Genomic DNA, 25,112 nt, shown 5'->3' with positions numbered 1-25,112 from the left:
ATGAAATAATTATACATATTCAATGTGGTATTCTTGAATAAATATTTAAACCATTAATCAATCAACTTATCAAAATATTCATGAATTTCGTATAAACATTTATATAAAGCCATAATTTAGTATTTGCAATTAGTCATACTTATATATTATAGTTTATTACTGGAGTAATAGAATAGTTATTGATTTAAAGCTTAATTCCATTTGAAATCAATAATAAATATGTACATTTGTCGATAACTTAACTTTCTAAAGAAAGCCTTTGGTTAATATTTTCTACATGTATCTTCATTTCTCTAAGTATGTCTTCAGCAAGATTATCCACATTTGTGTATCTAACTTTGAATAAATTAAAGATATCAATTAAAAATTCAATTATTTGTTCCCTAAAATAATAACAATTAGATCGCAAACTACTCTCTGGACCTAAAAAACCCCAAATTAATACAGGAGTAACTTGTTCTGAAATTGAATAAAAATGCGCCATAAATCCTTTTGAGTATTTAAGCATTTGTCTTTTACCCATTAGTACTGACCACACTGCTGTACCAATCGCCTAAGAACAAAAAATATCTTTTAATATAACAGATAATATGGACCAAAATATTTTAAAAATATTACTATACCGTTTCTCGGAAACTTGCTGATATCCATCTATTATGAAGTATTGCCTTTATAGAAGATGGTGGTTTTTCAACTTCTTCAAATGCATCCAATAATACAAAATCTATTACTACGTCATAAAAATTAATATACTTCACTCCTCGCATACCTAATTCTTCTTCCATAATAAGAAGATTGGTGTCTTTGCTAAGAAACTCAAGCATTTTCTCATAGTGCACCAAATATTCTTTTGGATCCTAAAATTAAATATTGATTTAAAGTATATCAATTCATTTATGATATTGTTTATAATTAACACAAATGACATACTCTATCAGCAAAAATAATTAAATCGCTTATTAGTTGTCGACCAACATCAGCAACCCATGCTGATGCACCTGGTAGACTAAAGAGTCGAGAAAATGCTTGACGTAAACAATGTACTTTGGCTAAATATTCTACATCTGATCCACATTTAACTAAATCAGTATGCAATCTTCTGAAAGTTTTGCATTAAAGTTATTTTAATTATAAGTTCAAACATAAAAGATTAAGTTAAATTTATACGTACTTATCTAATCCGTTTTTACTCATCCTGAAAAATAATAAAAATGTTTTAAATCAAAATAGAAATTACATAACAATAAATATATTTACTGTAAGTCACTGTGGACTTATGTATCTTACAAACATAATATTAAATAATAAAATCAGGATAAATAACAAATGTAATTTTTTTAACTTTAAGTGGAATAATTTTTTATATAAATGTTTAGTTTGTTTATACATATTTTTTATATAATCTATAAATTAATTCAATTACATTTATTTTTTATCAAATTCAATTATTACTTAAGCAAATATATAAATATAAATATTTTATGTAATAACTTGAGAGAACAATAAGATGATAAAAGATGAGTAAATCAACACTAAAATGTTTATAAATACTTATAAATAAAAAACTTAATTGAAAGTGTGTTTTTATTATACATCTGTAAGAAATTAATTTTTAAGGATTTATAAACAATATAAAATACATTTATTTCTCTTACACATCTTCACTTTGGCTCTCGGAAAATATTATCTTTTTGGTGTCCTTGGTAGACATTGCATTACCTCTATTTGGGGTTATTTTTAATCGATTAGTATTTCTAATATTTTTATTAATAACATGATATTGAGTACGCTTCTTAAAAAAAAAAGTAATTTTTAATGTCTTGGAAATTGATTTTTTAAAACTTATATAATTAGTTTTATTTGTTACTTAGGTTTGCTATCTTTACAGCGTGTGATAATATGCTGAACTATATCATGTTTATACTTTTCTTCTTCTAAACATTATATATTTTTATAGACTTCATATATTATTCCTAATCATTAAATAATATATTATTAATTCTATTCATAGTTATATATATGCATGTGTGCACACATATTCAAATGTAATATTGGAATAATATGTATGGTAAATTATGTAATTTCAAACAAAAAATTTGAATCTTACATTTGAAAATATTTGAAATTAAGATTTGACTTTTACCTTATTATTTCTACTACATTAAATTTTTAATAAAACAATATATACGTTTTTAAAGATTTTTATTAATATTTTTATTATCATTATATGTTTAATAATGTCTAATTAAACATTCTGATATTTTAGTAGATATAGGCAATAATTTAAACATAGAAATAATATAAATAAACAAAAATTAAATTCAAATTGAAATAATGTAACTTAGAAATTTTTAAAGGCTTTCTTAATTCACAAATTTCTATAATTGTTGGTAAACTAAGTTAAAATATTAAAATAATATGTATTTATTCATGATTATGAAATAATGCACATATAGTTAAGTACTTTTTAATATAAAATAAATTTACTATACTTTTGAAGTATATCAAACTTCTTACAATTTATTTATGTATCCATTTATATAAACATTTCCAGGCTACAATTAAGAAAAATATACTAATAGACTCAGGTACACGCTTAATTATTTCGAAATTCACTCACTATGCAAATGAAAACATCCTCCGATTTCAGACAAATATCACAGTAGTGCAATAAACATAAAGATGAAATATTTAGATACTCTATTGCAAATTCATATTCTTGATGTTTTGGTTACATTAAACTTGGTGTTATATTTATATTAATCTAGACATCTCAATATAATATAATATGTATTAATCAAATTCAAAATTACAATTCCAAAATTATTAATTCTAATAGATTTACCTGCATGAAATTCCTTTATCCTCATGTTGTTTTAACGCTGCATGATAAAGTTTTTGCTGTTCAAAATGAGGGAAGTATTCTGAAAATTCTTCAAATTCTCGCAAATCTGCTACCTGTAAAGATATTTTCTAATTAATCATAAAATAATAAAAATAAGTATAGGATAAAAAATACATACGCCATCTTTTGCAGATACATAAGATTCAGGAGATGATGTAGGATCTTTACTCATAGATAATGTAGGTCCCACAGTTGAAAGCTTGTGACTTTCTTCACTTTCATTTTCATTACGGAATAGTACAGAATGCTATCACGTACAAATATTTTAGATTAGTTATTTAATTCTATTTATAATAATTATTTTATAATTAAATAACCATATTATGATATTATATAAAATTAGTTAAAATACAATATCTAAATTATATAAAATTCTAACTTACAGGACAACATTAATTTTGTTTGTATATTTTACAAAGATACATAATATCCGGAGTTTAATCATTATCATTAATGTACATAATTTATCAATGTATAATATACGAAGAAAATATATAAAATACGTTAAAAATATAACAATAAGTTTATATTTTCTTTTCTTTTATATATAGTCTATATTTACTTTTTAGTATTTTATTGATTTCTATTAAAATAAAATTTTTTACATATTATTGGTGATCATCATTTTTGGTTATCATACCATATATCAATTTCTATAATCATAAAGGCATGTATAAACACAATACTAATCAATTTTTAATAAAAAAAGTATCATGCAATAAATGAGATATGCTTTATGGATAATGTTTTTGAATAATTATTAATTTATATATTACTTTCTTCAATGCAAAATACTTGATACATATATTCTAATACTAGATTCTTGATATATCTTCATGTATGGTAGACAATATACAGTTTGTAATTATGCATTAAGTAACTTCTATATAATACATTAACAAAATTTATCAGTATAATTTACAAAGGATAACCATTTACAAAATATAATTTTATTTAAAATATTTTTCAATTTATTATCTCATAATAAAATTACAATAATTATTATTTAATTAATAGCTTTTATTTTCCCTTATAAAAATGCATGCAAAGTTTTACAGAAATAAATTGAAGTACAAATTATATCATAAAAAACTATATGCTTTTCAATTTAATTAATATATTTGTATTAAAATTTCCCATATTTTAAATCATTACATAATAATTATTAATAAGATATAAATTAATGAAATTATAAAAGCTAATTTTTATTAAATAAAAATTTTTAAATATATACTTCTACCTGATCTATAAAAAGCAGTTCAGCATTGTTTTGTATTTGATAACCTAAATCAAGCAGTTCTTGTACATCTCGCGTAAAAGCAGCATCGGCATTCGAAGGCAATACTATGGTATCATTATTGAGCTCTGAGCTAAATGCTGTAAGCGCATCTTCCCAACAGTATAGAGCCTTTTCCAATGCTTCCAAACCTGGAATATTAAATGCATTTATTTATTGAAGTCACAGATACACTTATTTAAGTATTGTCAATATACTTGTAAATATAAATTAAATAATATAAATATTAATTTATTGTCTTGTAGAACATTTATTCATATTTAACATGCAATGATTTGCAGGAAATGAACAATGAAGTCAGGAAATGAATGATTTATAGAGCAAGTCTTCAAAGAAATCAGTACAACGAAATATATTTAAATACAAGTTGGTATCAATAATCTGGAAAGAGCATTCAGAGCAAGAAGATAAATGATGCTGATCATTATTTATTCATTAAGAGTATATATAATATAATATTTTAAATAAAAAACATTTTTTTCTCAAAACTGTATTTTTAAAATTAAATACTCACGCATTATCGGTTTTCAAATAAAACAAAACAATTAAAGAAACAATTTATGATTTAATTAGCATTGATAATTTATAGGAATTATAAAATAATATATTATTTTTATTTGTCCTTTTAACTTTAATTTTTTATTTTCCAAGATTTCTAATTAATTACTTAGAAAATCATGATAGTCAATAAGAAAACTAATTATATATATTTATATATATACACAAACATGTAATTTATGAAAGGTAAAAACAACTTTGTAAAAAGGATTCTGATATTTGCACGTTTTATATAAAATAGAAATATTAAATACAACTCGTCTGAATTATTGAGTAAATTGTATTCAGTTTAGTGTTATGTGTTTGCACTATATATATATACATTTATTGTTAACTAAACCAGGTAAGTATAAAACTTTAAAATAATATATTTACAAATGTGCACAAAAAAAGTTTAAATATTTAAACGTTTTCTTTTTTAACTATGATAAATGCACTTCTTAATTTTAAAACTTATAATCGTAATTATATCTCGTGCACTAATAAAAACAAGGCGTAAAATGTTGTGGTTGTTTATATATATAGTAGAATAATTAATTCAAAATTAAAATATAGTATTATTATTACACGAAAATGTATTTTGTTCGAAATTTATAAGAAAATTTCAGAAGTTTTAAAAATTTAGTTTACATAATATATTCAATAAATTTTAAATACAACAATATATTATAACATTTTGTTATACTAAGCAATTTATTTAAAATATAATTACAATTGCACAAGCTGAAATAAACTCCTAATGTTTGTTAAACTCTGTACTTGCTTAGCTTATAATGCTTCTATTGTTAAATTTGAAATAAGACATGCACAATTATTTTTATTTAATAAGGTGGGAAACATTTATAAAAACTATAATGTTTATGTTACATGTGTACAAATTATATTTGAATAACATCTAATTATTATATAAATATTAATATCTTATTTAATGTTAAAAATAAAACTTTAATGAATATTGTCTAATACATAAAAAATATATAGACTACATAAATTTAATTATTTTTAAGTAGGTATTTAAATAATTTTGTTTTTTAAATGTTTTCCAGTATTTATTATTAGTGTTAAAATAAAATAAAGTATAAATATTTCATTTGGTTCTTTCTTTCGTTCTTTCTTTCAGTAAATAATTTCTTACTTTAAAAATGTCTATTAAAATCCTATTAAAATTATCAGTCAAAAAAAATTCTATAAAAAAAATATTCTATTGAAGGATATTTTATAATTTATCACAAAAATATTAAATGCAATATTTTAAAAATAATATATCTCTTATCATATATGTACTATATATGTTTTTAGGATATTAAAAATGGATCATTGACACCATAAATAATGAGCTTTAATGGTTGAATGATTAGTAATGAATAATCGTTAATTCTTTTTCTATCACATATATGTAGTTCATCATTTATTTAAATACATGGATATTTAAAAAATGATTAGATGTATTCAATATTAATAAACACGCATGTTAATATTTTAAATATTTCATATATTTTTATATATTAAAATTACACATAAAAATAATTACTGTTATTTACTTTATTAAACACTTTATTTACTTCTTAGAAGTGTTTGAATGAAACTTAAATTTTTTATAGAAAAAAATAATTAACTTATTTAATATTTTAAATTTAAGTATATGTATTTAAGAAAAAGTTTTCTTTTAGAGTATTTGGAATAATATAACAATGCTTTTTTCTAAATGTATCAATAAATGTAGAATTGCTTCTAATACTACCCAAGATAATAATTGATTCAGTTTGATTTAAATTTATATAGCATAAAATTTGTATACTTTTATGTTATATCTTTACAAATCATAAAATTCTTTTTTTCAAAGATTTGCTTTAAAAATTTGGTAAGTATTAGTCTTCCTTTGTATACTTCTGCTTTTGAATATGTATTTAGCAAAAAATACTAAACTTAATTTTCAAATTCAATTTTCAAATATTGATTTTTATTATTTCTGAATAAGTTAATCCTATTAATAGAATAAACTATTTTAAATTACAATTAATAGTATATTTTCTGTTTACAAATAAAATAGTGAAAATTAAATATTGCGTTGCGACTAAAATTTATTACTACTTATAGATAAATTCTCGCATAAACTTTAATCAAGCTCTAATAGAATATATAAATTTCTGTTTAAGATATGAATATAAAACAAAATACAATATATTCCTTTATAAAAATTAAAAAACTAATGCCTAATATTTTTTAAATAAAAGAAAAAAATATTTGTTAACAAGGAATATCTAGCAATATTTTTCCAAATATACTGTATACAGAAAACTTATAATTAAAATAATAATCAAATATAACCTCTATATTGATTTATTTGTAAATATATATAAAATTAATATTAAAACGTAATTTGTATTTACCTACTTTAAGGTAATTTAAGTTAATAAGACAGGCACACTTTTAGAAAGGCATTCTACCCTTGTATATTTTCTAAGATCATTCTTTAATTAATCTGTATAAATATTTTAATATGTACATATGCATAATTGTCTGAGTGCCAATGCAATTTTATATTTTTCTCAACATATTATCATTATTATTATTACTCATATAGTATATTTTAATGAGTAAGCAAGAATAAATAAAAAAAAAATATACAATTAAAGTTAACATATAATATATTTTCGTTATTTAAATACAGTACTATATTGATATTTAAATTCAATTTTTTTAATGATGTAAATTATTATAAATTTAAAAATTTTTTAAAATAACGAGGTGAAATAATTATATTAAATATATGTTCTCTAAAAAAATACCACAATTCTCTATTTTATTTCTATCGTTCTTAATTCATAGAATTGAAGTATAACTAAAGTAATACAATTAACGTCATACTAAAACACATATTTTTTAAAGAATTATATTATTATATATTGAAATTAAAAATTAGTAACTTGAAAAATGATTGATTTTGGTATTTCATTAAAAGTTTAATATTTGCTTACGATTAATTTTATTATATACAGATTTTAAAAACTGATAATTATTGGTTAGATCATTAAAAATTTAAAGTTTTAATTTAAGAGTAAACTATAAAGATTAAATTATTTACAAATTTATTTTTAAATTTTATTAATAAAATTAATCAATTTTACAATTTTTCTCAATATATTCTTTAATTGATATAAAATTATATACTTTTACTGTTTGATTAGATTTTTTTCAGTATTTTAATATACGTTTCGTATTCGTTTATATTGTTATATAGGCAGACTCTTAATAGTCACGAAAATCGAATCTACCAGAGTGCGCGCGCTTCTCTCCCCTTGCGCCGATTCGTACATTTACTTGCTCATATTCTCTTTTTCTCTGTTTCTTTGCCTCATTGGCTATTGCGATCTATTTTTTTAGTAGAGCTCAAACTTTATTTTGTGTTCAACTAGATTAGGCGCGAATCAGGAGAAACCAGAGTGAGTCAAGAATAAAAAGCGAAATATACTTATTCATAAATATAAACATGTATATTTTATTGTACTATGCAGATACGTATTATAGAAAAAGACGGTTAATCCCTTCCTTTACTTCGTCTCGGTACACGTCGTTACTGTTTGTTGAATGCTAGCTTATGATCAACTTGGCGTCAGTCACTCAGTAGTTTATGCAGTGATAACTAGTTTAATAAGTTGAACGGACTAAATTGTGATACATTCAAGAGTAGTCATACTATAATCTATAGCAGAATAAGCTGTGATGCAGCGTACGTAAAAAATGACAGCATGAGAGAAAGAAAAAGTATGTATAGTAGAATATATAAACATCCCTTCATGAAATTAAATCACTTTACCAAGTGCATCTTTTTTGAGACCACAAAACAAAAACAGCTAGTTGAGAAAAAGCATTCTATTTTCCGATATACACAAATATAGAATTAAACAATTGATATATGGTATAGCAATGTTGCCTGCGTGAGTGCGTGTATGCAAGTGTGTGCAAAAGTGTGCGTGACTAGTAAGAAAGAGTAATAAAAATAGCCATCATTCTTAGTATTTGATTAGGAGAAAAGATCCTGAGGAAATCTTACGAAAAACGCGACCAAAAAAGAAAAAAATTAATATTAAATTGCCGTAATCTGTATAAGTAATGTAAGTATAGATTGTGTGCTTGCAACAATTTGTACACACAATTCGAGGAAGATAATTTTTCATATTTCGTGTTATGTTTGTATATTTTGGACCTATTATGAAAAGCTAGATGAAAAATAAAGGTGTTATTTAATTTCTCACATTTTTAACGCATTTTTTATTTTATGATTATATGCATGTGTCAAGATCATGGTAACATTTCGATAAATAGATATTTTTACTTCATAATATAATTATAATGTAATAACTTTTTTTACAAATTATTATCATTATTTACTGAAAAATATATAAAATTAACATTTCATAATTTAATATTGTGGGTTTAATAAATACTTAAATATTTCGTTTTACACAAATGTTGAATAACAAATATATATATATATATATATATATATATATATATATTCATATCGAGATTTATATTTTTATGATAAACATTGAGGAAATTGAATTAGGCTAATATTTTATCTATGCAGCCTTGTACAATTCATGAATAAGTAACATATAATAGTAAATTTTATATTACAAAACTAATAAAATAGTATATGAAAATTCTTTAATTAATCATATTATATATAGTTTAAGGATATGAACTATGCAGATAAAATAGATAATATATTTTAAAAGAAATTTTAATGAAAATCTAAATATAACAAATATTTTTAAGCGCACGTATAAATAATAACATTGCTAATTTTTAGGAATAAGAGAATTATTGTTTCATAGAGAAAGGTCTAATTATATGCAATTATACACTTGATATTTTTTTAATCAAATGACACCAAATTTTGCATATGCGTAGACGTATTTATAATGTATATTCCATTTTGATTGTGCTTATTCTTTCAATTTTTTTATTTTAGCTATTTTAACGTGCGTATAATATTAATTGGTAATTTTTATCGATAATTTCTATGTAATAATATCGGTATTGGGAATATACCATGATATAAGAAAAATAAAAGATTAAAATTAAGATAAATTATAAAAGAATATAGATATTAAAAAAAAAATTTTGAGGTGTTAGTAGCTAAAGAACGATGTTGCATTAACTAACAAACTAGCGATTCTATTTTCTCATTTTTTCATAGGCATTACAATTAATTATATTTCCAAAAAAATTTCACATATGTTCAATTTTGAATTATAATAATGTGTTAATAAATACAGTTGTGGCACTGTATTATTTTTATCGATTAATATCAATTAAAATCCTTATATATATATATATATATAATTTTTAAAACACTATATATCTAAATAAATTAACTAATAATTAGCATAACATAGTATTAAAATATTTCTCATATTTAACTGAAAATGTTATATCACTTTATAGGAGTAATTAAATATAATTATTTTACATTAATATAGAATACAAGAATAAAAGACTAATAATTTCTTAAAGTATAGATGATAGGAGATATATTTGTCGAAGTAATAAATGTTATCTATAAGAATTTATTCAATTTTATTATTTTAAATACTATTAATATAAATATAATAAAACTTTTAGAATAGGTTCTGCTATATATTTATTACATTGAACTCTTCTCTTGGGATTAAATATGAACATAAATATATATAAAATCTCAAAACTTTAACCAAAAATTTAAATAAAATCATATTTAAAAATCAATTTTCAACTTAAATCTACAATGTTACTCTATTTTATTAATTTTATTACTTTTAGTTTTTTTACGTTCAAAATATTTTGAATAAAAAACAAAATTTTGAATTATATTTATATATTTTATTGTAAGACATAATTTACAATTTTTATTTGACCGAAACCAAATATTTATTTTACAATTATTTTCTGCATAATAATTTATTTAAACTATATTTGTTCAATTTTATAATATATATAATTTTATAATATATTATAACGTAAAACAGGAATTAAATTTGTACAGTTTGCTCTAGACATTCATAAATCGTTCGATACTAAAATGTTCTTAGCTTGAAAATTAAATAAATTAATGTATTAAAACACTGGTTTTAATAAGTTTTCAAGTTCCTTTATTTGATCAAAATATTTTTGAAAGAAATTTAATAATTTTTTTAATATTGGAAGAAATAAAAGTATATGTTACTAAATTATATTTTGTTATAAATAATAATTGTAAAAAATATGTTTAAAATTTACAAATTACTTTAAAGTTCCATTATTTAGAAATATTTTTTTTTCTATGATACAGAGTTATAGGTATATTTATAGATAAAAAAGAAAAATACGATCATTATTTATTAGAAACCAATAAAATATTGAAAATGTCAATTTCAAAATTAAAATTTGGTCGAATATAAGAATGTATATGTACATAAAAATAGAGAATATATCTGATATAAATCTTAAAGCATATAATAAAGATAAAAAAATCGACATATTTTCCGGCTTCAAAAATTAAAAATATTTAGTAAAGCCATTGTGTTGTGTAAAGTTGAATTTAATAATGCACATAAATCGTTAAAAATTAACTATTTATATTAATTAAAAGTAACAAGGTTGAACTAGTCCTTTAAATATTAACTTTCGATAATCATAAGGTCTTAAGATCATAATAATAATATGTTCTTTACAAATTTTCCTAAGTTATTTTTTCAATATAATGTGGCAATTAATCTAATTTGACTTAATTTACATTTAAACGTAGGAATAAATATATACAGAAACATACATCATTTTTTCCAGAATTAAGTTTTCAAAAATGTAAATATGAAATCCATATAAAAAAAATAGTTTAAACAAAGCATGACGTTTTTAAAAATATTTTAAAATTCAATTTATAATATTAGATTTAATTTTCTATTTAGTACATACCAATAATGATATTTAATTTATTAATTACAATTTATATGGTATATATTACATATTATATGTATAGAAAAAATATGCAATATCAAACAGAACTTTGAATATTAAAAAATAATAAAAAATTCATATTAAAACATAGTTTATTATTATTATTATTATTATTAATATATATTCATTATTGGAATTTATATTAATATGTAAATAAAAAATATCCACGTATTTTACAAATTTAATATAAAATTTCTCTTATTTACGTCAAACAATTCTATTTGTTTAAAAAATTGACTGAAATGCAAAAAATACACTGACAGATTTAACCTTGTTATGTAATATAATATCCCAGTATTTTTTCCAATTACCTACTACTATTATTTGCACTTACAAATGCATACGAAATGCATGTAAGTCTATAAAACATTACTATCAATACATTTATTGAGATATACGTAATGTAAATTGACGGTTTTTTGTCGCAAGTATATTACAGTCTCGTTTATGTAATAAAATTTCTAATGCCATAATTAGCAATAAAAAGTATTTAAAAAGTAGAATCGTGTGCATGACTCCTTATAAATATTGAGTTTTAATTTTTCATGTATAATACACTAAAACTTTTTATTTATGTTTCATATTTATTAATATACTTGATGATAAAGTAATTTAAATATAATATAGTGAATAATTCATATGATCAGTTCAAATACTATAACGATTCATGATTTCATTCATAATATTGAATAATATGAAAATAAAAGTCAAAGTAATTTTATATTCTCGTAGTTATACTTTTAACAGCCGCTTTATTATGTACATTAAATGAAAAATATTCTACATTGATTTGTTGAGCATAATAGAAAATTTATGTGATGTTCAATATGTGAATCTTCTGCAATTGCTAATGTCGTACTCTTTTATTTTGTAATTAAAAACATATCTGAAACATAATGAATTTCATAAATGTAACCTTTTCATTCTTTCTAATTAACCCAACATTTTGTTATCCGTAAAATGCGAGAACTATTTAGGTAACTTTTACAAAAATTTGAATATCTTTTTTATTTCAATTTATTCTTCATAGAATTTCTGGTAACTGTATATGTATTGTTAAACATTATTATGATTAATTTTTCTTTTACCTATGTATTATTATATATATATTATAGTATAACTCCTCCGTCTTTACATTTTATGAACTAATTTCCTACAAACTAAATGTATATTGATATAATAAAATTATTTAATAATCTATATAACATATACGGTATTTGCAAGATATATAACATAATAAATTTCATATTCAAAATATTTAATTGCATGTGTATATATATATATATATATATAAATAAATGTTAATCACTATGAAAGAAATATAATACAACAAAACTGCGAAATAAATTACAATGTAATTTCTTACTTATGATAAATGTTAGTATAATTAAATATAATAAAATAAAATAAAAAACTGATATAATAATCTATTATCTTATGGAGAGTGATATTTTGAATCTTTCATTTTTTTATTTTTAATTTAATTTTGATGTATTTACATAAAACAATAACATATTAATAATAAAAATTTTCTTGTAATTAAAAAATGAAAGGTTTAAACTCTACAATCGTGTTCCTTATTTACAAATCGTTAATTAATATATTTACTAATTTAATGTTCAAATTTTCAAGTGCAAATGTGTGTTTAATATGTATACATATATTAACAAATCATTTTCATTCTAAAAACATGAAGCCTGTATTTTTCCTTTCAAATTGAAATTTATACTTAATGTGTAATAATATACAAGTTAATTAAATAAAGTTATTAACAAATGAGATAATCAAGAATACTTGAAAAAAAGAAATTCAATAATGTATGAGTCTGCTATAAAATTAAAAAAATATGTAAATTATTTTGGATAGATGCGTTACTAAAAATGTTTTATACTTCTAAAAATAATCATTGCGCATAATTTTTTTAAAGTTCATCACATAACAATATATTAATGATTAAAAATTACAAAGCTAAATTAAACTTTGATGTACCAACTGTTTCGAATTAGTTGTTTATTTTTTAATTGTCGCGTAAAAATAAAATGCAACTTTATTACAATTCTAACTATACTTTTATATAAGAATATTAATTATTTTATGCGATCTGGATTTAAGTGACACTGATGAGTACCCTAAAGTATAATACTTTAATTTGTTTCATGACATTTTCAATCTTGATTAGTGTTAGTTATATTATCGTACATAGTGTGTAAATATAAAAAATTTTTTCAAAAATAAAAATAAAAATAAAAATTTTATATATAAATAAAAACATTTTATTTTGGTTCTTTTAAATAACTTTTGCATATTGATGTAAAAAGAAATTTAGGCATTTATAAGTAACCATAGTAATTCATTTAATTGTTTAGATTTTGTCAATTTTGGTATTTAAAATAAATACAGCAACAAGAGACAAAGATGACCTTCTACTACTATGTAAGTTAATTAGTGTGTAAGTAATAGTAATATCTTATTAACTGTTTTTTATCTTTTCTATTATAAATATCTATGAAATGTTGAATTTTTCATAAATTTATTCATTTTTCTGATTCCACACTAAATTTGCTACATTTTAATATTATTAGACAGAATATAAAAGAAAAGTTTAACTACTTATTTTCTAAGATGTAAAAAATAGATTGTTAAACAATAATTTTGAATTTATATTTTGGACAATTGTTTTATATTTTACTTATAAAAGTGTAAAAATAAATATAATACATATTATATCATAATTTATAAAAATATTTATACTTAGAAATTACCCATGTGCATTTTTCAGCATTTGAATACAATCTAACATAAATATGGATAACTACATTTATATTAAGATAATACCTTGTAGTATAAACATATATTCAATTTATAAAATTAAAGTTCCTTAAGTATTTGAAAATATAATTTACGCATGCAAATTCTGGACTTTAAAGACTTAGTTAAGCTTTGAACATATTTTTCTATATAAAATTTTTCATACAATCGTTTGTCTTACGCGGTTTTAAATACGACATATCTTTCATTGTATATATTAATTTACATTATATACATTTTATTTATATCTTAATGATATTTACTTCCAGTTATGAATTTAATTTCAATTTTATATGCAAAATAGGATTCAATAAATATTAAAATAGTAATTTTAATAAGATAAATATTTTTATTCATTGACTAATTATAGTAAAAATGATAAACATTTATAATATAAACTTCTTAAAATAAAAAATTCGTATTAATCACATCTTTAACAATATTACTTAACTCCTTTTTTAAAATGATATATCTTATTTACTATTACAATTTCAATGTTTATTGAATCATGGTTCTAGTCCATTTTAATATGCAATTCTATATTTCTGTTTTAATTTTCGTGAATAGTTGTAAATTTCTTGGTCTTCATATACTTTGATATTGTTCATATACTATAACTTTTCATGATGTTATTGTCCTTTATTGATACTTTATTTTTTCGTTAAATACTTACAAAATGGTTAATATCTTTTAATCATAATAATAATTAATAAGACCCTTTTAATTGATGTCTGTATATTTAATGATTGTATTGAAGCATTTGTCAGGGTATTTGATTTACCTATTCGTTGTTTTCAAGAACATAGCACTGGATCAAAGTTTCATTTATTATCACAGATCGGCATGTATCTGATTTGAATTATATTGGAAAAACTTCAACCATATTAAAATCATCATGTTATTGTTTTTTATAAATTTTTAGAGAACGTTGTATTCATCTACTAATTTATTATGTAATTGAATAAATATTGATGAACATTAAAAATTACTTTGAGTTTTTCAAAATCAATTTATTTGATTTTACTTTTATAATAGTCATTGAAATTGTTTAATATATATATTTTACTTGAATTCAAGGTGAAATTCAATGATTTTATTAATTATACATTTTAAAAATATAATTTAATTATTTTCGAGATTTATTATATATTTTTTATTAAATAGATAATTATTTTATTTAAATATTTTTATATTTCTGACCGTTTTATTATTTGTGATATAATTAATCTTTATAATGAAATATGGATACAAATTTACTGATTTTATTAAGTAATTTAATGATATTTATATTGATAATTAACTGAAGCTATTAATTAGAATTTTGTTAAATATATTACCATGAATATTTACAATAGATATGCTTATGTAAGATATGTAGTAGCTTATAATTCACGCATATTATTTTTGATAAATTTAGTTTTGGTCCAAATATTGTATACCCGCTTCATGCTTATTTCTCTCTCTCACACACACACGCACACACATATATATATGTATAAATTATTTTGTTTTGCAGATGATATTTTTCGTCTTGTATTTTAGTAGCTTGCTACTTTTCGTTAAACCCGATACCAGTGTTCATATTCTATCAGAACAGTACGGAAATGGACAACTTATTACTTCTAGTACATTGAATTGGATACCAGATTTGCGTTACAGTGCTTCAAAAGAATTTGTTATCGGAGGCTTTGAAATTATTGAGTATTCATCAGGTATGCATACCATTCTATCGATTATAAAGTACAATTATTATTCAGATTTTTTTATATTCAATGAAGCAATGATATAAATCTATAGAATATTTAAATTTTTTTTATAAATTTTACTATATGATTTTCAACATTTATATTTACATTACTTCTATACTTTGTTCAGAATTTATATTATAAATTTTTGAAAGTATGTTACTTTTTTGTTATACTTAGAAAACTGTAAAGTATTAAGTTATTTAAATTATTAATATTAACAATCAGGTAAGATTCTATAAACGATCTTTTTATTATATAAATAAAATCATTTTAAAGAAAGTCAGGAAACAATTTATTTAATGGAAAGTAATATATATTTCTGTATTATTTAAGTGCTTATTGTATATTATTGTAGATAAAATATTCTATTTTGTGAAAAATATTATTCTATTGCATTAAATATACCGTTTTTCTTTATTACGTTTTTAAAAACAAATGCAATGATAAATAAGATATATGTATTTATATCATATTTAAGAATAATGTTAATTTATTTCGATCTGTGAAAATGTCGTTCGACGATTTAAGTTATATCCAATAAAAATTCAAATTTACGGTTCTCAATTCATGAAAAATATGAAATTTGATTCATACATGTACATTAACAATGGCTAAACAAATTATACAAGATAATTAAATAAGTAAAAGTATATGCAATAGGCTTATGTTATTTTTTCTGCATTTAAAGAAGTATAAATAATCACTTTTAAAAACAAATTTATATTTTTGTTTGATTTAAAGTGAAGTATGACTATATTTTTATTTTAAATAATTAAAATGAATACACATTATTTTGGCTGATATGGATACATAGATGCTTGGTAATAGAGCTTCTGTTTATACTAAATCACATTTATTACGTTAATTTTATCTTCTTTATATATTTTAAAAATATGTTTCTATCGACGGTAATAAGTAATTTTAATGATTATGTATATCGCTTTCAAATCTGAATTTTAAACAAATGAAAAATACAGTACCTTTTTTATTAGATGCGAAAGAGAAATCTTATATTAGAGGCTATTGTAATTTGTAGTATGTATGCATAGACACACTACATTTATACGTTGGGGAAATACAACGGCGACGATATTAATTGTAAGATTAATAAAAAAATATAACAAAATTAGATAAATATATATTCTTTCACCCCGTGTAATATTATTAAAAATTTGTTTATATTAAATATTTAATTTTACAGATATTTTTTGTAGCGTATCTCAATAATTTATTTCTTTTTATTATATCTGATACCGACGTTTATATTATGTCAGAACGAAACCTTACTCCTTTGTCATTGAATGAAATAAACATGATTCGTTCATACTCTGGTGATAAAAGATTTATATATTTCAAATATTTTCTTCTTTCTGTATATACTTCTATAATTTTATAATTCAAGAGCTATTGATTATGTACTCTCACATTTTTGAATTCAAATACAATAAATTAATCTAGACAGTCAATAGAAGATGAAACTGAGCTTAACACTAGCACAACATTCAAAGACATACATCTATGCTTGAAACATTCTGATGTAAGAAGAGTGATCACCCCTTTAACAGTATGTGTTTATGACTATATGCAGATATTACATGATTCATTTTTCAATTCAATATTTATTAAATTTATTTTTCCAGTTTCTGTTTTGAAAATCATAAAATATATCAACAATTCACTAAATATCTAAATTAAATTCATATATGTAGATCGTAAAATTAATAATTTAATAATAGAAGTAATGATCAATAATAAGAGTTCTAAAATTTACGCAGATGAATAATAAGCAGATAGATATAATGGTAATCTATATTGGTAAATGTATATTACGATTATACAAATAGCTACGTTTTACGAAACTAATTCGGATTTGTAGTAGGCAAGGGATTTTCTAGCACCTTATATTACTAGTATGTTACGAAAGTACAGCAGATAACCTGAAGTTATTAATTAAATAAAAAAATTATATTCTACATTAATATATATATATATGCATATTAATGTTTCTACCAAATAATATCTATAATACTAAATATGAATAAAACTAAATATATATTGAAATTCAAAATTTATTATAACACTTTTAAACATTTTAAAAAATTTTTTTAAAAATTTATTGTGAATGTAATTTAAAAATTGTAAATGCAAGCTTTTAATAAATTATTAATTATAATTGTATTTAAACCATGAACAGAAGGCTCGTTGCAAATAAAAAAAAGACCAATCTTTGTGTGCCGTGCGATGCATAATGGAATATGGGTGGCGGGCGGTCAAAAAGAGGGTGACAAACGGTGTACAGTTACCCTGACAGGTAACGTACGTTCATATGAACGTTACCAGTTGTTAGAGAACGTGGAAAATGCAGCACGTGTTAGTTGGAACGATTGGACCAAATTCTATAGGCCACCCTTTGGATCTGTTGCGACCGACAAGTTGTACGTTGCGAGGCACATCATCAATCAGACAGCACATAACGGAGAGAGGCCTTTCCAGACCCACTATATTGGTACTCTCAGCTCTCAAGATACACTTGGTACTATTACCTATGTCAAGGAGGTACATGTCTTATTTTTTATTACAACTTTTTTTATTATAACTGTACTAGAAAATTTTTATACTAATTTTTTTACTGATTTAATTTATATGTACGATATTACGATACAAGCAGTCTGATATAATAGAATATTTTAAATTGATTAGATTTTAATAAATTTCATCTTTTTGAATAACTTAAATAGAAATAAAATGTTAACATGGAATAGCTAAATCTATAATTTAGATTATTATTTAATATATTCTTTTATAATGAAAATATGTACTTTATGGTATTAAATAAAAACCCTATATATTTAATTCAATTAAAAATTACCTCCATGATAAAGCCCCATAATTTCATTTAAATTCACTATTTCAATAATATTAAAAGTTTAAAACAAATTTTTTTTATTTAATTTAATCGTAAGTTAATCGATATTCTTTTTCAGGATGGTAATGAAGGTTCAGCGGAATTCGGTCAATTGTTAGTCGAAACAGAGCCGATATCATATGAATTGAATACCGTTGTACTCAATAATATGAAACAGCAGATAGTAAAAAAAAAATTACAAATCCTCGGCGAAGCTACAATAAAAAATGAGGGGTCTACGCCGGTTGTGATGGCCGAAGCTTTTGTTAATATATATTTGTATACACTTTATTGGGGTCAAGGGCATGCTATGCTTAAAGGCCTTAACACTAGTGTTATCTTACAAAATAAAACACGATTGTCGGATACAAAGTGGGGTATCGATATTAAAGAAAATCGTACCAATGTTTATACGTAAGTTTAATTATTTAATCATTTCTATTAGTATCTAGTTATCTATATCTAAATTTCTCATTATTTTATCTTTATTGTCTAGTAAAATTTTATTTGAACAATCAAACAAAAATTATTATATAGAAAATATATTTTTATTATTTAACGTAATTCAAATTCAGTTTGAATAATTATGAATAATATACTGTAATTTCTGGCATACAATCAACTAACAATTCGAGAATTAATACCATTGCAGAAAATGACGTATTTATTATATTTAAGTTATTTCGGAATCAAACTTTAACTTCAGTTTCATCGTAAAAACATAATATTAAAAAAATTTTTTTTTGTAAATTAACTGAATAAAAAAATGCAATAAATGAATTTGACTTTTTAGAGTGGAGGTATATTTACAGCCAGGAACAGCAGTAAATGTAACTCTTCGTGGATATTACACTGATGTTGAAGTTCCTTATAGTGGCAAGCTTTTATCTCATTACAAAGACAATGCTTCGACTGATCCACGCATGATAAATGGTGTTCGTCGTGAAGAAAGTATTGTCGACATTACACCCGAGTTTGGGAGTGTATATTATTTTCATAATTATAACCTTATACCCACAACAGTTACGTTCCTCAGTAACGAGTCAACAACTAGTAAAATGTTGATCATGACAAACCATCAGCAGCAAACAAATCGACTTGATTTGGCAAATAATAATCCTGAACGACAGTTAAAAAAGGAAAATGCAGTCATTGATATGAATGAAATATTGAATTCGGTGACACAACACGAAGTAGCAAATATACAGGGCGATGATGGTGTCCCGTTATCATTGAAGAATAAAAGCGAACAGTCCATGGCTACAAACACTAGAGTATCAAGATTCGTATTATTAGGGATAACAATGTTGACGTCAATGCTCTCATTGTTACTTAATCGAGTTACGTGAATCTAAACAAAATTAAGTGACACCAAAGAGCTTTTTATTTGCTTTTTGAAAAAGAGTTTTAAAGGATCTAGTACTTGGTAATCCGTGATTTTGAAAATAATAAAATAAAACAATTATAAAACAGTTCTTAACTATTTATATACTTTAATGCGAGGAAAAGAATATTCTATTTTAATTACTTAATACATTTGTAATTATATATATGCATACATTTACATGGTAGCCTCAAGTTGATAGTTTGCTGAAAACGCGAAATATTTGTTTTCTTTTCTCTTTCTATGACGAGAATAAGAGAGCAAGTTGGTGTTGTATCGTTGTGTAGAAATTTACTGTGAATGTGACAATATTAGTGGTGTTGCAAGTGGAGAAATTTCAAACAAGATAATTTCGTATAACTAAATTCATCTGTACAATCATTGGTTGATAGTATTCACATTATTTGACACACATTTTGCCTTTCGATTTATACTACATTACCTTCAATATAAATTTGTTTGCCTGTAAGCATCTATGTATTTTGTACTGTACTTGAATTGATTTAATAGTAAGTTACATAGAAAAGAAGTTTCTTTATCAACATTATATTAAATATTAAATTATTCTGTATGGTAAAATGAATATTGGATTACTATGTAATTTATAGAAAAAAAAACGAAGAAAATATAATAATTTTAATTTTATTACGAAGGTAATAAAATTTTGTAAATAAAAATGATCGCATAATATATATAGTGACTAATTTAAAAATGTTAAAATGGAATAAAATCTATAATTGTAATTAATATAACCATTTAAACATAAATAAACGTTGTAATAGAACATATTCCATCTGCAATAAAATTTTTCTGCTAATAAGTTAATTTTGATTCATTCAAATATCCTAAATGAAATACTAATTATATTTAGATTATTATATAAAAATATACTGTATAGACTTTTAAGTATAATTAATTTAGCTAAGACTGAAACGTAAGGGTATTATCTATGATTGGAACACTGCATTACTTTCTATCATGTATTATATTTTTAAAATGAATGTAGAACTTATAAAATATATGCTTTTTGTCTGATGACCAATGATATTTATTAACATCTCAAATAACTTATTTTTTCTGACCATGCTGCTTGATTCCTTTGTTTAAATATGCTTAATGAAAAATTATTTAGGTTAGAAGATACATTATATAATTAGTTTTAACTTAAACATTAAAGATTATGTAGACAAATTCTTCTTTATAATTTTATTCATATCAATTTGAAATATTTAAGATTATTGATCATTTCATAATTACATTTAATTTATCGTTTGCATATTGTCATTAATAGATAGCTAAATTTATTTTCAAATTCAATAAAAATTGTTATAATATAAATATAAATAAATATTAATACATAAAAAATAATAATGGCTTTTTTCCATGTACTCTTTTATAAAAACAATTTGTTTACCTTAAAAGCATATAAGTGCAATATTATATTTTTATTAAAGAGGACATTAGACTAGAAGTGCCACTTTTGTTTGAAAAATACCCATGTTTTTATTTCAATTATTTTGTATATCATTTTCGTTGTTTCTAGGATTTGTAAGAGTAACAAATTAAAAATTTTGATATTTATTTAAAAAGTATATGATCTCAGAATGTGTATTTTTCAAATATAAAATATTAATAAACTATATGAACTACACAAACCATTTTTCAGTATACCATATTTAAAAACTAAAAAATATATAAAGTTGTGTAACTTGGTAAAAAAATTATTTATTTGGCATAAAATTTGTAAATTTAAAAAATACTTTTATTAGAGCTGTTGCTTTTCTCTATAAAATATTTTTATGTAAAAATATATCTCCAAATTTTTCATATAGACTACAGAATTTATAGAAAATGTCTATAAACCTTACATTTTAAATTTCCATATTTAACTTTTATAATGGAAAATGACACTTTTGTGTTTTATTATAAGTATATTGCTTTGATACAAGCTAGCTTTTTTATTTTTATTTTTTTATTTTTTACCATTAATAAAAATAAAAATAATAATAGAAGCAATTTAATAATAATTAATTTAATAATAATTTAATAAATAATGCTGTATATAATTATTACACATATACTTAATTCAGGTAATACATAATAAATGGAAAAATCAGAATAATTAATAATTTATTGTTATTATAATTAATAGTAAATAAAGAAAGAAATTATATGTAAAAAATTTTATTTTACCAAATATATAAAATTTGTATGATATATTTGTAAGATATATAAAAAGAATTGTGATGAAGGTAAATTCAATTTAATAAATTAATTTTAATAGATTAGGAAATGTTTTAAGAAATATTATAATTTTATTATTTTTTCTAGCTTGAATTAAATAAACTTACCAAGGACTCCATACTGTTGAGGAGTTAATTTAATATCTCCTTCAAAACCTCCGGCTACTGAAGATATCATAGATAGTCTATCACTAACGACACTACGAGTACTTGTTTCGCTTCTTCGTGTCCAAGACACTTGAGAAATTGCATCTATAATTTCAATATAAATTTCATAACTTGTTTGAAATGACACAATTCAGTATTTTTTATTTTAATAATACAAGAAAGAATGTAATATTTTACCAAAATTAGAAGCCTTTGAATGAATTAACTTTTGTTTTGAATCTCTTAAATGTCGCCTGGATGGAGGAATAGAATGTCTTCTACGTCTTTTTAATAATTGTGCCAAGCTTCCAAGTAATAACGTACCACTTGTGAAGCAAATAATTAAAACCTTAAATTTAATAGAATTAAACAATTAAAGTATTTATGCTAATTGTAAAATCATTAATTAACGATCATCTACTCTTAAGAAAACATAAAATAAAACCATTATAAATAATAAGCTTAAAAATTTAGTTTAAAATTTTTATGCAAGATTTATGACTAATTTGGTTTAGCATATGTATACATTTCATAGATTAGTTACCTTCTGGGATCGTGAAAGGTTAATTTTTGGCAATGAAATATAAGGAATGCAAAACTTTCCTAAGAAATCTTGGTCGTTTAAAATAAACATGTTCATTTTTTACTATCTTCTTACTTTCTTAAAAATTAAATAAATCCATGGCATAAAATTTGTTTTCGTTACCTATTACGTTTTTTCTATAGAATCAAGTCACGAAAAAATGTATAATTTCAATAAATTTATCAGCAAATAAATCATGAATTGTATTAAACTCTCTGATTACATTAATTTTCCTCTTTATAAATGTTCAAGAACAAGGAAAGTTCTATCAAATTAACACCAATACTTCTTAAAATAAAAACGTGAAATATTTATTTTAGATCTACTATAATTTTTTCTATGATAAAAAATAATTAAACATTTATAAACTTTAAATAAGATAAAATCAAATTATAACTAAATCTCTGAAGGCAATTGGGGAGCATAGTTGATGCCTCTTTTTCTATCAATGCTTATTGGCTCCGAATGACCTGCTGAGTATGAAATCTTGTATGCTCTTGTATGCTATCTTGTACGAAATCTTGGAACGTCATATTATTGATTATATATAATATTTAAACAAGTAAATGAAACACCGCCAAATCTTTTATTTTTAAAATAAAATTTATTTGCTAATTATTACAATATAAAATACTGTAAATACATCTATTTCGTAACAAATCAAAATAATAATGTAAAAATACAAAAACAAAATTAAATTAGTCGAAATATTAAAATGAAATGATTTGATTTATTTTTAATTAAGAAATTTTTTGAAAAAATATATTTTTAAAACCTTAATTAACATACAGAATTTTAAAGAAAATTCATTAGCTTAAATTTGTTACTGTCTATAAATAAAAAAATATTTAAAATTTCTTTCTTAATATATTCTGACTATGGACGATAATTACAGACATAGAACAAATTTAAGTGCATTTAAAATAACTGTTTGCCTTGAAAGTGTAATCCATCTACGAAGAGGCAAGATTTATACGCATATACACCATATTCAAAATTCAAAATTTTCTAAATTGCAAAATTGTTAAAAATGATTGATTTCATATAATAAATATTTAACAATTTCTTGTTATAAAATAATCATAATATATAGAGAGATTACCCTTATTTTAATAGTAGATTAATCATAAATGTTAATATAATGTTTCTTATTTAATAAATAATTTTTATATTAGAAATTAATATAGAAAAATATATTTAATTTAACATTTACAAAAGAAATTAATAATATTATTAAGACATTGAGAATCTATTCGAAATCATATCATTTAAAATGAAATCATATTTTAATTAACATATATGAAGTATGATTAATGTTATAAATTAATTTTAAGGTATAATCTAAATTTATCTTTTGTTCTGTAGATTCTCAGATTTAAAATCAAGAAAGACACGAAATATTTAAACAGATTATTAATTTTTATTTTTGTTATTATACAAAAAATGTAATTAACGAGTACAACGTTATATAAATCAATATTAATTTAATTTGTTGAAATTCGTTTAAATAGCTGAAGTAAATTCTCATATAATATTTTTACGTGGCTAATCTA

The 25,112-nt window shown here is 21.7% G+C and overlaps 2 protein-coding genes across 2 annotated transcripts; one reads left to right on the top strand and one right to left on the bottom strand.

Moving 5' to 3' along the window:
• Positions 1-115: 115 nt before the first annotated feature.
• Miga (mitoguardin) lies at positions 116-23,773 on the bottom strand. Its single transcript, XM_011504232.1, has 10 exons — positions 23,521-23,773; positions 23,175-23,325; positions 22,938-23,081; positions 4,146-4,333; positions 3,024-3,152; positions 2,846-2,958; positions 1,172-1,195; positions 931-1,099; positions 624-857; positions 116-553 (listed from the first exon to the last, which is right to left on the bottom strand). The coding sequence occupies exons 1-10, from the start codon at positions 23,614-23,616 to the stop codon at positions 239-241; spliced, it is 1,563 nt and encodes a 520-aa protein (XP_011502534.1). The 5' UTR covers positions 23,617-23,773; the 3' UTR covers positions 116-238.
• uzip (beta-pore-forming protein unzipped) lies at positions 8,118-20,701 on the top strand. Its single transcript, XM_011504231.1, has 6 exons — positions 8,118-8,525; positions 14,108-14,174; positions 16,066-16,261; positions 18,492-18,853; positions 19,282-19,616; positions 19,996-20,701. Exons 2-6 carry the CDS (start codon positions 14,157-14,159, stop codon positions 20,549-20,551), a joined length of 1,467 nt encoding a protein of 488 aa, XP_011502533.1. The 5' UTR covers positions 8,118-8,525; positions 14,108-14,156; the 3' UTR covers positions 20,552-20,701.
• Positions 23,774-25,112: the final 1,339 nt, after the last annotated feature.

The sequence above is a fragment of the Ceratosolen solmsi genome, unplaced genomic scaffold, assembly GCF_000503995.2.
Source record: "Ceratosolen solmsi marchali unplaced genomic scaffold, CerSol_1.0 scaffold19, whole genome shotgun sequence".
In the NCBI taxonomy this organism is placed as follows: domain Eukaryota; kingdom Metazoa; phylum Arthropoda; class Insecta; order Hymenoptera; family Agaonidae; genus Ceratosolen; species Ceratosolen solmsi.
This window is presented reverse-complemented; position numbering and strand designations above follow the sequence as displayed.

Bases quoted from the DNA above. Each gene is read 5' to 3' on its own strand.
- Miga (XM_011504232.1), bottom strand. From the start codon at position 23,616: ATGAACATGTTTATTTTAAACGACCAAGATTTCTTAGGAAAGTTTTGC. The intron at 4,334-22,937 runs GTAAGTTTATTT...TTAATATTCCAG, and splicing joins TCAACAGTATGGAGTCCTTG to GTTTGGAAGCATTGGAAAAG. The intron at 2,959-3,023 runs GTATGTATTTTT...ATATCTTTACAG, and splicing joins ATGTATCTGCAAAAGATGGC to GTAGCAGATTTGCGAGAATT.
- uzip (XM_011504231.1), top strand. The intron at 18,854-19,281 runs GTACATGTCTTA...ATTCTTTTTCAG, and splicing joins CTATTACCTATGTCAAGGAG to GATGGTAATGAAGGTTCAGC. The intron at 19,617-19,995 runs GTAAGTTTAATT...TTGACTTTTTAG, and splicing joins AATCGTACCAATGTTTATAC to AGTGGAGGTATATTTACAGC.